Source organism: Salmo salar, chromosome 20 (assembly GCF_965601325.2).
Source record: "Salmo salar chromosome 20, fSalSal1, whole genome shotgun sequence".
Lineage (NCBI taxonomy): Eukaryota > Metazoa > Chordata > Actinopteri > Salmoniformes > Salmonidae > Salmo > Salmo salar.
The window spans coordinates 12632252-12649412 of record NC_138310.1 but is presented as its reverse complement, the minus strand read 5'-3'; the positions used below and the strand labels follow the sequence as shown (position 1 = coordinate 12649412).

Sequence of the window (17161 nt, the reverse complement as noted above, 5' to 3'; positions counted from 1 at the left end):
CATTCCTGCGCCTGTCTCCCGAATCATTTATACCAGAGTGAAAATATGATATTATCTGGCTTTCACACGCAATTAGCTCTCACAGTCTCACATCAGAATTAGCTGTTCATCCATGTATGCCAAACATCAAATTTAGAAGTGGTTAAGGTTAAGTTTAAGCGTTAACTATGAATTTTAAAAGTCAGGGTTAGGTTTAGGCATTAACTCCGCATGGTTAAGGTAATGGTTAAGGTTTGGGATAGGCTTAAAACAAAAAACGTTTTATTGCTGGACTTGAACCTGCAAACTTTGAGTATCACAGGCTGATGCTGATGCTTATGTCCATCTGCTATTTCCATCCACAGTTCCTTAGCAAAACAGAAACCTACTTGAAGGTAACGGTGCTCACTGTTGTCCCTAGTGGCTGGTTTCCACGTTGTCAGACATGGATGGACGTCGAATACTGACTTGTATCATGGGTGACCTGGCTGTTCACACAAGGCTATCAGGCAAATACTATGGTAAACCAAATGGAAGAAAAGATTATACAGAGAGAGAGAGAGAGAAAGAGAGCGGAGAGAGAGTGAGGGAGAGAGTGAGACGCTGCATGTCTGAGTGTGAAGCAGCAGCCCTCCTGTATGTCAGGACAGCAGAGCTCCCAGATCTTCAGCTGTGCAGAGAGAGACAAGGAGTCTGCATCCTCATCTGAAAACTGCTGGAGGCCAGCAATGATGAATAAGGTCGCTGTGACTATTAATTCCTATTAAAAGCTCCATTCTTTGCCTTCCATCGCCCACTGCTGAGATGTGGTCAAGTAAAAAATGTCTCTGAATTATCAGAAACTAATACTCTCATCTGTGGGAAGCAGCTTGGTCTGTAATCACTGGGTACTATTTGTCTCTTTTAAGATTTTGGTAATCATTGGATCATTGGACTTTGGTCTGGGAATGTGTCTCCAAGTACTCCTCTGTTAAACCAAGCTGACACCAAGCTAAGGACAGATGACTCTAGAGCCCTGAAAACCTCAACAAGTCACAGAGGAAATGCTGCACTGTCACTATCTCAGCTATTGCCAACCGCATGGTGGAAGTTATGAATATCACACTCTTTTCAGTTTAAAAGGCCATTTCACCACAGCTTCTCTCAGCACAAGCCATCTGGGGGTTTCTGCAGACATTGAGTGTGACTGCAGCCAAGGAAATAAATGGAACTTATTCAAACTCCACAAATGGGATAGGGCTTCCACTTTACTGATAAAGTATATGAGTGGCCATTTTAAAGGCAAATGATGTCCCACTGGTGAGCATCGACAAATAATGCTAATATGACGGACTAAAGATGGTGGTGCAGAATGCCTCATGAGAAATCTCAATATTCAATATCTCTAAAACTGACTAAATAGTAACCCTACACTGATCTATTTACATGTGGGCAATAACAATCAAGCTGGATAATAACCCCCAAAAACATATAAGACTAGAGAAGTTTATTGATAAATATTAGTGTCCATTTCTCGTGTTTCTTGGCCCAAGCAAGTCTCTTCTTATTATTGGTGACCTTTGGTAGTGGTTTCTTTGCAGCAATTTGACCATGAAGGCCTGATTCACGCTGTCTCCTCTGAACAGTTGATGTTGAGATGTGTCTGTTACTTGCACTCTGTGAAGCATTTATTTGGCCTGCAATTTCTGAGGCTGGTAAATCTAATGAACTTATCCTCTGCAGCCTCTGCAGCAGTGGTCACTCTGGGTCTTCCTTTCTTGTGAAAGTCCCCATGAGAGCCAGTTTCATTATAGCGCTTGATGGATTTTTGACTCTATTTGAAGAAACTTTCAGACCTTCATGTCTTAAAGTAATAATGGACTGTTGTTTCTCTTTGCTTATTTGAGCTGTTCTTGCCATAATATGGACTTGGTCTTTTACCAAATAGGGCTATCTTCTGTATACCACCCCTACCTTGTCACAACACAACTGATTGGCTCAAATGCATTAAGAAGGAAAGAATTTCCACAAATTAACTTTTAACAAGGCACACCTGTAATGCATTCCAGGTGACTATCTTATGAAGCTGGTTGAGAGAATGCAAAGAGTATGCAGAGCTGTCATCAAGGCAAAGGGTGGCTACTTTGAAGAATCTCAAATATAAAATATATTTTGATTCGTTTAACACTTTTTTGGTTACTACATGATTCCATATGTGTTATTTCATAGTTTTGATGTATTCACTATTACTCTACAATGTAGAAAATAGTAAAAATTCATAAAAACCTTTGAATGAATAGGTGTGTCCAAAGTTTTGACTGGTACTGTGTATATATACTACCGTTCAAAAGTTTGGGGTTGCTTAGAAATTTCCTTGTTTTTGAAAGAAAAGCACATTTTTTGTCCATTAAAATAACATCAAATTGACCGGAAATACAGTGTAGACATCGTTAATGTTGTAAATGTCTATTGTAGCTGGAATTGTTTTTTTTTAATGGAATATCTACATAGGCGTACAGAGGCCCATTATCAGCAACCATCACTCCTGTGTTCCAATGGCACATTGTGTTAGCCTATCCAAGTTTATAATTTTAAATGGATAATTGATCATTAGAAAACACTGTATTTCTGATCAATTTGATGTTACTTTAATCGACCAAAAAAATAAATGTTTCTTTCTTAAACAAAGACATTTCTAAGTGACCCTAAACTTTTGAACGGTATTGTATTTACTTAGCCCAAAAATATATGGGGGATTGGAAATGATGCAGACAATTACATTGATGGAAGCCACAATCTCTCTGCAATATTAAAGCTGATCTACCCCCTAAAACATAAATAAATAAATCCTCATGCAGGATTTTTGTTTAGATATGACAGCATGACATGAGGTAAAGTATAATGGTCTGTGCTTGAGGTTGGTCTAGTGATCAACACTGCTGCCTCCAGACAAAACATGGCCAGCTGAGGTTCTAATCTTCATTGTGCCAGTTGCTTTGCTGCCCTCCCACTCTACCTATTCCACTATCAGTTCAATGCTTTCTAAATAAAGCAAGACTAACAATGCTCTGTCTACACAACAGTCTAAAAGAACATGAAATGCTAGAGAGGAAGGAAAGCTAAAAAGCCGCAGGATATTACCTTCTAGGCACTTGAAAAGTTAATGGGCTTTGTATTTGAAACACATTGTGATTCTTATGAAAAAAAGAGAAAGAGGTACTTTTAAGTGATCCCTCATGCTCAGAATAATTGGCTTTTTTAGCAATGAAGTATTGGAGGACACTTTAGGAATAGTGATGTGAAAAGTAACACAAATTCATTTCTCCAAACATACCCTGAAAGTTAGACTTAGAACTTTTCTGATAGTGTGCTATTGAAGCTCCTATGTGTTTGATGAATGAGTGAGTGAGTAAAAGGCCATGCTTTTAACTGCTCTGTGATTAAATTAAAAAGAAACAAACATTGGTTTGATGCATGCATCTGTCTGTCTGTCCATATGTTTTGTGGATGTACTGTATATAGTACATTGGTTGTCAAGTACTGGTATCATACCTAAACATGATTGTTTCTCCTACACAGCAGGGCGTGACACAGGTTGACACACAGAAGAGACACTCACCGTCCATCCTCCTCCATCCGTTGTCATGTCACAGAAGACCTGGAACCCAGCAGGGTAGTGTGTGGGAAAGACAGAGTAGATCCCATCCTCCCGCTGGCCACTGGTGAAGATATCACTGCAGTCCCGAGGTCTAGAGCCTAGTGAGATCAGAAACTTGATTAACTTTTAAATCCTAGAATTTCTCATAGAAATTATTCAATTAAACCAGCGAGCTCCATCAATTTCTTCTCTTAATAATCTGTCCTATCTCTGAATCAACCTAGACAGCTTCACTACACCCTGTCAAAATCCTGTCTGTACCTTACAGAAACGCCATGTTTGTACAAAAATGACTTGGGATGTCAGAGTATGCAAACAGTTTAAACCTATTTCAATATGAAGCTATGCTTTTTTTTCCTCTAGTGCAATTGTGAACAATAGCCATGTCAGACATAAAATACATCTAAGATATGGTTCACTGCAGCTCAAGGGATCAACAATTGTCCGACAGCTGACATGGGGTAGTTAAGAGATGTCCATGCACTAATTTACTATTTCTCCTTCCACCAGCCACTATCCATAGGCCTACCATTGGAGCAGCCTTTGGGCCGAGTACTACGGACAGGTGCTCTCTGGAGGTCTGCCTTCAGCTTGCTCTTCAGGTTCCCCGTCTCCTTCTGCATGGAGTTGAGTGTATCACTCACGGAGTTCACCACCTTCACCATGTTGATCTGGCTCTCGGACAGCAGCTGGAAACAAACACACAAACAGCCCATTGAAGGCCACTCTGTAGTTGGAAAAACAACTAAACAGCAACCTGCTATGAAGCTGCCGGATGGGGCTGGAGAAATTACTGACAGAGCTAGGATGAAATGTCCTAACAGTAACTGTTTTGAACAATGTATTTGGATGTAATGCATAGATAGGAGTACTTGTACAGTATGTACCTGACACATGAAATTCGTTTTTCTAAAGGATTTCCTTTGACTAAAATAATCTCCAGTTGAAGAGGGCATGCAGACACCTCCCATTCTCTCAAATATTAGACATCAGGGATCATGCGATACCACTGCAGGCTCTCTGACTCTAAACACACGAGGCCATGTGATTACGTTTCCCTCGGTAGACATGGCATTAACAGTAAACCCTACACCAGTCGTTCCTAAACTTCTTATAATCCCGTACCCCTTCAAACATTCAACCTCCAGCTGCGTAACCCCTCTAGCACCAGGGTCAGCACACTCTCAAATATTGTTTTTTTTTGCCATAATTGTAAGCCTGCCACAAACACACACTCTACTATACATTTATTAAACATAAGAATGAGTGTGAGTTTTTGTCAGAACCCGGCTCAAGTGACAAAGAACTGTTATAGGACCAGGTCACAAATAATAATAATAATCAATAATTTTGCTCTTTATTTAGCCATCTTACATATAAAACCTCATTTGTTCATTGAAAATTGTGAATAACTCACCGCAGGTTAATGAGAATGGTGTGCTTGAACGGATGCACATAACTCTGCAATGTTGGCTTGTATTGGAGAGAATCTCAGTCTTAAATCATTTTCCACACACAGTCTGTACCTGTATTTAGTTTTCATGCTAATGAGGGCCGAGAATCACCTCTCACATAGGTACGTGGTGTCTTAACGGTACGATTTGCCAAGGCAGGATGTTCTGAGCGCAGCCCAATCCAGAAATCTGGCAGTAGCTAATTAAATTACATTTTTAAAGGACCGCTTGTTGCAATTTTGATGATGCTCTCTTGTTCAGATATCGGTAAATGGACTGGAGGCAGGGCATGAAAGGGATAACAAATCCAGTTGTTTGTGTCATCCGTTTCAGGAAAGACCTGTGTAATTGCGCACCCAACTCACTCAGGTGATTTGCTATATCACATTTGACATTGAGTTCATTTGAGTTGAGCTTGAGTTCATTTGCACGCAAAAACCATAAGCCTCAATTTTGTCCTGCACACTGAATATAGTTGCGGAGAGTCCCTGTAATCCTAGATTCAGATCATTCAGGCGAGAAAAAACATCACCCAGATAGGCCAGTCGTGTGAGGAACTCGTCATCATGCAAGTGGTCAGACAAGTGAAAACTATGGTTAGTAAAGAGAACTTTAAGCTCGTCTCTCAATTCAAATAAATGTGTCAATACTTTGCCCCTTGATAACCAGCACACTTCTATATGTTGTAAAAGCGTTACTGTACATGGTCGCTGCCTTTGCTTTAACAAAATGAACCATTTTCACTGTAGTGTCCAAAACGTCTTTCAAGCTATCAGGCATTCCCTTGGCAGCAAGAGCCTCTCGGGGGATGCTGCAGTGTACCCAACACATCTTGACCACCAAAGTCCATTTGATGTCACAAAGCTGTCCAGTATTTATTTTTAAATCCTCTCCTGTTGTCCTGTTCCAGTGGTTTGCAGAAGAAGATGTCTTCCTTAATTGACCCCTCATAAACGTAACGGATATATACCAGGAGCTGTGCCAGGCCTGCAACGTCTGTTGACTCATCCAGCTGTCACGCATAGAATTCACTGGCTTGTATGCGAAACAGTAATTGTTTCAAACCATCTCCTGCCATGTCACTGATGCGTCGTGAAACGGTGTTGTTTGATAAATGCATTATCTGTAAAGTTTTTTTTGCCTTTTCCCCCAGCATTGTCCCAGCCATATTTATTTCACCTTTATTTAACCAGGTAGGCAAGTTGAGAACAAGTTCTCATTTACAATTGCGACCTGGCCAAGATAAAGCAAAGCAGTTCGACACATACAAACAACACAGAGTTACACGTGGAGTAAAACAAACATACAGTCAATAATACAGTAGAAATATAAGTCTATATACAATGTGAGCAAATAAGGTGAGATAAGGGCGGTAGAGGCAAAAAAGGCCATGGTGGCAAAGTAAATACAATATAGCAAGTAAAACACTGGAATGGTAGATTTGCAGTGGAAGAAAGTGCAAAGTAGAAATAATGGGGTGCAAAGGAGCAAAATAAACAAATACAGTAGGGGAAGAGGTAGTTGTGTCAGCGGTAGCAGGAAGTCCTTATTTTTTATTTTTTTTTAGATGTAAGAGGTTAAGAATTATAGATACAGAACTCCTTTATGCAATCGCGGTGTCAGATTTTAAAATAGCTTTTCGGTGAAAGCACATTTTGCAATATTCTGAGTAGATAGCTCGCCATCACGGGCTAGCTATTTTGACACCCACCAAGTTTGGTACTCACCAAACTCAGATTTACTATAAGAAAAATTTGATTACCTTTGCTGTTCTTCGTCAGAATGCACTCCCAGGACTTCTACTTACATTTTTTTTACATTTTACATTTTAGTCATTTAGCAGACGCTCTTATCCAGAGCGACTTACAAATTGGTGCATTCACCTATAATATCCAGTGGAACAACCACTTTACAATAGTGCATCTAAATCTTTTAAGGGGGGGGTTAGAAGGATTACTTTATCCTATCCCAGGTATTCCTTGAAGAGGTGGGGTTTCAGGTGTCTCCGGAAGGTGGTGATTGACTCCGCTGTCCTGGCGTCGTGAGGGAGCTTGTTCCACCATTGGGGTGCCAGAGCAGCGAACAGTTTTGACTGGGCTGAGCGGGAACTGTGCTTCCTCAGAGGTAGGGAGGCGAGCAGGCCAGAGGTGGATGAACGGAGTGCCCTTGTTTGGGTGTAGGGCCTGATCAGAGCCTGAAGGTACGGAGGTGCCGTTCCCCTCACAGCTCCGTAGGCAAGCACCATGGTCTTGTAGCGGATAAAAAACGTACCCAATTTAATCTGGTTATTACTCCTGCCCAGAAACTAGAAAATGCATATAATTAGTAGATTTGGATAGAAAACACCCTAAAGTTTCTAAAACTGTTTGAATGGTGTCTGTGAGTATAACAGAACTCATATGGCAGGCCAAAACCTGAGAAGATTCTATATGGGAAGTGCCCTGTCTGACCATGTTCTTGGCCTTCTGTAGCCTCTTTATCGAAAATGCAGGATCTCTGCTCTAACGTGACATTTTCTAAGGCTCCCATATGCTCTCAGAAGGCGCCAGAATGTGGAATGATAACTCTGCAGTCTCTTGGCGAAAAACAGTAGAGCTTTTGGAGAGTGGTCCTTCTGAGAACAATGACACTGGCGCGCGCATGCATGTGAAGACTCTATTTTCTTATTTTAATGTTTGAACGGATACAACGTCTCCCGGTTGGAATATTATCGCTATTTTACGAGAAAAATCGCATAAAAATAGATTTTAAACAGCGTTTGACATGCTTCGAAGTACGGTAATGGAATATTTAGAAATCTTTTGTCACGAAATGCGCCGTGCGCACGACCTTTATTTACCATTGGGATAGTGTCTGGGACGCACGAACAAAACGTCGCTGTTGGAACATAACTATGGATTATTTTGGACCAAACCTACATTTGTTATTGAAGTAGAAGTCCTGGGAGTGCATTCTGACGAAGAACAGGAAAGGTAAGACCATTTTTCTTATAGTAAATCTGATATTGGTGAGTGCTAAACCTGCTGGGTGTCTAAATAGCTAGCCCTGTGATGCCGGGCTATGTACTTAGAATATTGCAAAATGTGCTTTCACCGAAAAGCTATTTTAAAATCGGACATATCGAGTGCATAGAGGAGTAATGTATCTATAATTCTTAAAATAATTGTTATGCTTTTTGTTAACGTTTATCTAGAGTAATTTAGTAAATTCGCCGGAAGTTTGCGGGGGGTATGCTAGTTCTGAACGTCACATGCTAATGTAAAAAGCTGTTTTTTGATATAAATATGAACTTGATTTAACAAAGCATGCATGTATTGTATAACATAATGTCCTAGGTGTGTCATCTGATGAAGATCATCAAAGGTTAGTGCTGCATTTAGCTGTCTCCTGGGTTTTTGTGACATTATATGCTAGCTTGAAAAATGGGTGTCTGATTATTTCTGGCTTGGTACTCTGCTGACATAATCTAATGTTTTGCTTTCGTTGTAAAGCCTTTTTGAAATCGGACAGTGTGGTTAGATTAACGAGAGTCTTGTCTTTAAATAGCTGTAAAATAGTCATATGTTTGAGAAATTGAAGTAATAGGATTTTTAAGGTATTTGAAAATCGCGCCACAGGCTTCAACTGGCTGTTAAGTAGGTGGGACGAATTCGTCCCGCCTAGCCCATAGAGGTTAAAATGGTGTAAAATAGTCATTTGTTTGAGAAATTGAAGTAATAGCATTTCTAAGGTATTTGAATAACGCGCCACAGGATTCCACTGGCTGTTACGTAGGTGGGACGTAATAAACGACCGATAACAGTCCCGTCAGGTACACAAGACTAAACGGAAACCAACTACCCACAAACCCCAAAGGGAAACAGGCTGCCTAAGTATGGCTTCCAATCAGAGACAACGAAAGACACCTGCCTCTGATTGGAAACCATACCCGGCCAAAACATGGAAAACAAAACATAGAAATAGAATACTAGAAAAACCCCAAATACATACAAATCAAACCCCCCTGCCACGCCCTGACCATACTACTATGGTAAATGACCTCTTTCACTGGTCAGGACATGACAGTACCCCCCCCCCCAACCCCAAACAGAAAGGGAGGGAAGGGAGGGTGATAAACGTCTATGGTGGCTCATGCGCTACACCCAGACCCTTCCTCTGCCTCCGATCCTCTAGCAATGGACGTGGCTCCGGATCAGGGTGTAACCCCCGTTCCGCCCGCAGATCCCTCCACTTCTGTAACCCTGGCCTGTGGATCATTATTGGAGGAATCGGACTGTAGATCCTTACCGGAAGCTCTGTGCTGCAGACCGCCGCTGGAGGATCTGGGCTGCAGGTTGCCGCTGGAGGCTCTGGGCTGCAGGCCGCCGCTGAAGGCTCTGGGCTGTAGGCCGCCGCTGAAGGCTCTGGGCTGCAGGCCGCCGCTGAAGGCTCTGGGCTGCAGACCGCCGCGGAAGGCTCCGGGCTGCAGACTGCCGCGGAAGGCTCCGGGCTGAGGGGCGTCGCCGGAGGCCCCGGGCCGAGGGACGTCGCCGGAGGCTCCGGGCTGAGGAGCGTTGCCGGAGGCTCCGGGCTGGGGACCTTCGCTGCAGGCTCCGTGCCATGGATCATCACTACTGGTTCAGCGCCATGGATCATCACTGGAGGCTTTGTGCCATGGATCATCACTGGAGGCTCCGGACTGGAGAGCGTCTCTGTAGGTTCCGGGCTGGGGACCTTCGCTGCAGGCTCCGTGCCATGGATCATCACTGGAGGCTCCGCGCCATGGATCATCACTGGAGGCTCCGGGCCATGGATTATCACTGGAGGCTTCGTGCCATGGATCATCCCTACAGGCTCCGGGCCATGGATCATCACTGGAGGCTTCGTGCCATGGATTATTGCTGGAGGCTTCGGACCATTGATCATTTACATTTACATTTAAGTCATTTAGCAGACGCTCTTATCCAGAGCGACTTACAAATTGGTGCATTCACCTTATGATATCCAGTGGAACAACCACTTTACAATAGTGCATCTAAATCTTTTAAGGGGGGGGGGGGGGGTTAGAAGGACTACTTTATCCTATCCTAGGTATTCCTTAAAGAGGTGGGGTTTCAGGTGTCTCCGGAAGGTGGTGATTGACTCCGCTGTCCTGGCATCATCACTGGAGGCTTCCTACTGGGAGCTGGAACCAGTCTCACCAGACTGGGGAGACGCACTGAGGACCGCGTGCTCAAAGCAGGCACCGGTCGTACTGGGCTATGGAGGCGTACTGGAGGAAGAGTGCGAGAAGCAGGCACAGGACATACTGGGCTATGGTGGCGCACTGGAGGGAGAGTGCGCAGAGCAGGCACAGGGTACACTGGGCCTTGGAGGCGCACTGGATGTCTGGCGCTTAGGGCTGGCACAACCCGTCCTGGCTCGATGTTGATTATAGCCCGGCAAGGGTGGAGCGCTGGTACAGGACAAACTGGGCTGTGCTGGTGAATGGGGGGTACCGTGCGTAGAGCAGGTGCAGGATAACCTGTGACGAAGACACGCACTGGAGACCAGATATGTTGAACCAGTGCACTTCTCCCTGGCTGCCGGCCAACTCCAGCTCGGCAACGGTGAGGAGCTTGCACCGAGCGCACCGGGCTGTGAGTGCGCATGGGCGACACCGTGTGCACCACCGCATAACACGGTGCTTCTACCGTCACTCGCTCCCCACGGTAAGCACGGGGAGTTGGCTCTGGTCTTAACCTCGCCTTCGCCAATCTACCCGTGTGCCCCCCGAAAACATTTTTTTTACCGCTGCCTCTTGGCCTAGCCGTTCCTCCCAGTATCGTCGTTCCGCCTTCACTGCCTCTATCTCCCACTGCGGACGGCGATACTCCCAGGGCTTGTCCAGGGTCCTGCCCCATCTAAGATCTCCTCCCAGGTCCACTCCTCTGACCCATACTGCTTGGTCCTGCTCTTCCTCCTCGAGAATGCACGCTGATTGGTCCGTTGGTGGTGGGTAGTTCTGTCACAGGGGTCGTGGAAAGGAGACCAAGGCGCAGCGTGTAAAGTGCTCATTCTTTTTCTTTGACACCCATTTTTCAAGCTAGCATATAATGTCACAAAAAACAAAACCACAGCTAAATGCAGCACTAACCTTTGATGATCTTCATCAGATGACACTCCTAGGACATTATGTTATACAATACATGCATGTTTTGTTCAATCAAGTTCAATCAAGTTCATATTTATATCAAAAACCAGCTTTTTACATTAGCATGTGACGTTCAGAACTAGCATTCCCACCGAACACTTCCGGTGAATTTACTAAATTACTCACGATAAACGTTCACAAAAAACATAACAATTATTTTAAGAATTATAGATACAGAACTCCTTTATGCAATCGCGGTGTCAGATTTTAAAATAGCTTTTCGGTGAAAGCACATTTTGCAATATTCTGAGTAGATAGCTCGCCATCACGGGCTAGCAATTTTGACACCCACCAAGTTTGGTACTCACCAAACTCAGATTTACTATAAGAAAAATTGGATTACCTTTGCTGTTCTTCGTCAGAATGCACTCCCAGGACTTCTACTTCAATAACAAATGTTGGTTTGGTTCCAAATAATCCATAGTTATATCCAAATAGCGGCATTTTGTTGTGCGTTCAAGACACTATCCGAAGGGTAACGAAGGGTGACGCGCCCGGCGCGTTTCGTGACAAAAAAAAAGCAAAATATTCCATTACCGTACTTCGAAGCATGTCAAACGCTGTTTAAAATCAATTTTTATGCGATTTTTCTCGTAAAAAAGCGATAATATTCCGACCGGGAGTCGTTGTTTTCGTTCAAAGACTGAAAATGTAAACATGGACTCTTCTCGTGCACACGCGCGCCAGTCTCAGATCGACCACTTACCAAATGCGCTACTGTTTTTCAGCCATGGCCTGCAAAGTCATCATTCAACGTTCTGGCGCCTTCTGAGAGCCTATGGGAGTGTTAGAAAATGTCACGTTACAGCAGAGATCCCCTGTTTTGGATAGAGATAACAAAGAAGGCCAAGAAATGGTCAGAGAGGGCGCTTCCTGTTTGGAATCTTCTCAGGTTTTGGCCTGCCAAATGAGTTCTGTTATACTCACAGACACCATTCAAACAGTTTTAGAAACTTTGGAGTGTTTTCTATCCAAAGCTAATAATTATATGGATATTCTAGTTTCTGGGCAGGAGTAATAATCAGATTAAATCGGGTACGTTTTTTATCCGGCCGTGAAAATACTGCCCCCTATCCATAAAAAGTCCCATCAGGTACACAAGACTAAACGGAAACCAACTACCCACAAACCCCAAAGGAAAACAGGCTGCCTAAGTATGGCTTCCAATCAGAGACAACGAAAGACACCTGGCTCTGATTGGAAACCATACCCGGCCATAACATGGAAAACAAAACATAGAAATAGAATACTAGAAAAACCCACATAGAAACAGAAAACCCAAAATACATACAAAACAAACCCCCCTGCAACGCCCTGACCATAGTACTATGGCAAATGACCTCTTTCACTGGTCAGGACGTGACAACATGTTAAATGAGCAACGAGGTGGAAAAGAACTCTGGACCACCTATACTCCACACACAGAGATGCATACAAAGCTCTCCTTCGCCCTCCATTTGGCAAATCTGATTCATGCCTACAAGCAAAATTTAAAGCTGGAAACACCAGTGACTAGATCAATAAAAAAGTGGTCAGAGGAAGCAAATGCTAAGCTACAGGACTGTTCTGCTAGCACAGACTGTAATATGTTCCGGGATTCGTCCGATGGCATTGAGGAGTACACCACATCAGTCATTGGCTTCATCAATAAGTGCATCTATGAAGTCCTCTCCACAGTGACCGTACGTACATATCCCAACCAGAAACCATGGATTACAGGGGATATCCACACTGAGCTAAAGGCTGGAGCTGCCGCTTTCAAGGAGCGGGACTCCAACCCGGAAGCTTATAAGAAATCCCACTATGCCCTCCGACGAACCATCAAACAGGCAAAGCATCAATACAGGACTAAGATTGAGACGCACTACACTGGCTCTGACACTCGTCGGATGTGGCAGGACCTGCAAACCATTACAGACTACGAAGGGAAGCACAGCCAAGAGCTGTCAAGTGACACGAACCTCCCGGACAAGCGAAACTACTTCTATGCTCGCTTCGAGGCAAATAACACTGAAACATGCATGCAGCTGTACCGGATGACTGTGTGATCACGCTCTCCGCAGCCGATGTGAGTAAGATCTTTAGACAGGTCAACATTCACAAGGCCGCAGGTCCAGACGGATTACCAGGACGTGTACTGCAAGCGAGCTCTGACCAACATGTATAAAGTAACTTGCCTAAATTACTACTGACCCATAGCACTCACGTCTGTAGCCATGAAGTGCTTTGAAAGGCTGGTCATGGCTCACATCATCCCAGAAACCTTAGACCAACTCCAATTTCCATACCACCCCAACAGATCCACAGATGATGCAGTCTCTAATGCACTCCACACTGCCCTTTCCCACCTGGACAGAAGGAACACCTATGTGAGAATGCTATTCATTGACTACAGTTCAGCGTTCAACACCACAGTGCCCTCAAAGCTCATCAATAAACTCAGGACCCTGGGAATAGAAACACCTCCTTCTGCAACTGGATCCTGGACTTCCTGACGGGCCGCCCCAGGTGGTAAGGGTAGGTAACAACACATCTGCCACCCTAATCCTCAACACAGGTGCCCCTCAGGGGTGCGTGCTCAGCCCCCTCCTGTACTCCCTGTTCACTCATGACTGCACGGCCAGGCACGACTCCAACGCCATCATTAAATTTGACGATGACACAACAATGGTAGATCACTGACAACATCGAGATAGCCTATAGGGAGGAGGTCAGAGACCTGGCCGTGTGGTGCCAGGACCACAACCTCTCCCTCAATGTGATCAAGACAAAAGAGATGATTGTGGACTACAGGAAAAAGAGGACCGAGCACGCCCACATTCTCATCGACGGGGCTGCAGTGGAGCAGGTTGAGAGCTTCAAGTTCCTTGGTGTCCACATCACCAAAAAACTAACATGGTCCAAGCACACCATGACAGTCGTGAAGCGGGCACGACAAAACCTATTCCCCCTCAGGAGACTAAAAAGATTTGGCATGGGTCCTCAGATCCTCAAAAGGTTCTACAGCTGCACCATCGAGAGCATGCTGACTGGTTGCATCACTGCCTGGTATGGCAACTGCTCGGCCTTTGACCACAAGGCACTACAGAGGGTAGTGTGAACGGCCCAGTACATCACTGGGGCCAAGCTTCCTGCCATCCAGGACCTCTATACCAGGTGGTGTCAGAGGAAGGCCCTAAAAAGACTCCAGCTACCCTAGTCATAGACTGTTCTCTCTGCTACCACACGACAGCGGTACCGGAAAGCCGAGTTTAGGTCCAAGAGGCTTCTAAACAGCTTCTACCCCCAAGCCATAAGACTCCTGAATCTAGTCAAATGGCTACCCAGACTATTCACATCCCCCCCCCCCTCCCCTCACCACTGCCACTCTCTGTTGTCTTCAATGCATAGTCACTTTAATTAACTCTACCTACATGTACATACTACCTCAACTAACCGGTGCCCCCGCACATTGATTCTGTACTGGCACCCCCCTGTATATATTATTGTTTTTTTACTGCTCCTCTTTAGTTACTTGTTACTTTTATCTCTTATCCGTATTTTTTTAAACTGCACTGTTGGTTAGGGGCTTGTAAGTAAGCATTTCACTGTAAGGTCTACATCTTTTGTATTCGGCAAATGTGACTAATACAATTTGATTTGAGTAATAGATTATTGGCAACTATGTCAAGAAAATTGCATAGCCTAGTCTTAAGGAGGACTTCCACTTGTGTTAAATAGGAACTCTGCAAATACTCTTGTTCTCATATAGTACATGTACTGAGGCACCTGTGATGCACTGATTTCATTCTTATGTGCCTGTGATGCACTGATTTAATTTGGCTGCACTGTGATGCACCATTTTCATTTTAATGCGGGTGTGATGCACTGTTTTCACAGTGATGGGCACCTCGGTACATGCACTATATGTGATGCACTGTTTTCATTCTGATGCGCCTGTGATGCACTGTTTTCATTTTAATGTGCCTGTGATGCACCGTTATCACTGTGATGCGCCGGTGATGCACCTTTAACATTTTAATAGGCCTGTGATGCACTGTTTTCACTTTGGCCTAAATAAATTAAACAAAGCAGAGTCACTACTCTTGTAAGGAATCATTTATTGCTCCTGTTTAAGTCACCTACAACTTGCAGGTTTGATTTATGAGTGGGAGAGAACCAGACAAAATTGTTATTTCCTAGTGTGAATATTTAGCACTTTCTGGTGTCAATTCAGCTCCAGGATGCATTCTCTAGAGTTGATCCTCAACATTGTAAGGTGTTGCTGCTCAATTCTGAGGGTGTTGAAAAAAACACTCCCATGGGTCATTTGAACAACGTCCGAGGTGTTATATTGTAACACTCCAAGTGTTTCAATAAGAACTCTACCAAAGTGTTAAATTAACACTGTGTGGCCCTCTATAAACACTGGATGAGTGTTGAAAAAACACTTCCATGAGTCATTTGAAAAAAACCTGAAGTCATATCTTAACACTCAAGAGTGTTTCACTATTAACACTACAAAAGTCTTAAATTAACACAGAGTGGACCTACAGTACCTGTCAAAAGTTTGGACACAGCTATTCATTCAAGGGTTTTTCTTTATTTTGTACAATTTTCTATATTGTAGAATAATAGTGAAGACATAAAAACTATGAAAGAACACATATGGAATCATATAGTAACCAAGAAAGTATAAAACAAATCAATGTATTTTATATTCTTCAAAGTAGCCACCCTTTGCCATGATGACAGCTTTGCACACATTTGGCATTCTCTCAACCAGCTTCACCTGGAATGCTTTTCCAACAGTCTTGAAGGAGTTCCCACATATGCTGAGCACTTGTTGGCTGCTTTTTCTTCACTCTGTGGTCCAAATCATCTCAAATGGGTTGAGGTCGGGTGATTGTGGAGGCCAAGTCATCTGATGCAGCACTCCATCACTCTCCTTTTTGGTCAAATAGCCCTTACACAGTCTGGAGGTGTGTTGGGTCATTGTCCTGTTGAAAAACAAATGATAGTCCCACTAAGCGCAAACCAGATGGGATGATGTATCGCTGCAGAATTCTGTGGTAGCCATGCAGGTAAAGTGTGCCTTGAATTCGAAATAAATCACTGACAGAGTCACGAGCAAAGCACCCCAACACCATCACACCTCCTCCTCCATGCATCATGATGGGAACCACTCTGCATCTCACACCTACTCCCTGTGGCTCAGTTGGAAGAGCATGGTGTTTGCAACGCCAGGGTTGTGGGTTCGATTCCCACGGGGGGCCAGTACAACAAAACAAAATGCATGAAATTGAATGTATGCATTCACTACTTAAAGTTGCTATGGATAAGAGTGTCTGCAAAATGACTGAAATGTAAATGTAAAATCTCACAAAGACACTGTGGTTTGAACCAAAAATCTCAAATTTGGACTCATCAGATCAAAGGACAGATTTCCGGGTTAGTGTTTGGCTGGGGTAGGCAGTCACTGTAAATAAGAATTTGTTCTTAACTGACTTGCCTAGTTAAATAAAAAAACTTTTGGGTTCTTTGCAGCAATTCGACCATGAAGGCCTGATTAACACAGTCTCCTCTGAACAGTTAATGTTGAGATTTGTCTCTTATTCTGATGAACTTATCCTCTGCAGTAGACATAACTCTGGGTCTTCCTTTCCTGTGGCGGTCCTCGTAGCGCTTGATGGATTTTGCGGCTGCACTCAGACATTTTCTGCATTGACTGACCTTGATGTGTTAAAGTAATGATGGACTGTCATTTCTCTTTGCTTATTTGAGCTGTTCTTGCCATAATACGGACTTGGTCTTTTACCAAATAGGGCTATGCTCTGTATACCCACTCTACCTTGTCACAAGACAACTGATTGGCTCAAACGCATTAAGAAGCAAAGAAATGCACCTGAGCTCAATTTCGAGTCTCATAGCAAAGGGTCT

General features: G+C 43.8%; 1 protein-coding gene across 1 annotated transcript in view; it reads right to left on the bottom strand.

Moving 5' to 3' along the window:
• LOC106580129 (fibrinogen C domain-containing protein 1) overlaps positions 1-17161 on the bottom strand; it is a 229272-nt gene that overhangs the window by 107436 nt on the left and 104675 nt on the right. The window contains exons 3-4 of the mRNA XM_014160835.3: positions 4146-4305; positions 3578-3714 (exon numbers count right to left, since the gene is read on the bottom strand). Coding sequence (XP_014016310.2) covers positions 3578-3714; positions 4146-4305 — 297 coding nt within the window. The remainder of the gene's footprint in view (positions 1-3577; positions 3715-4145; positions 4306-17161) is intronic.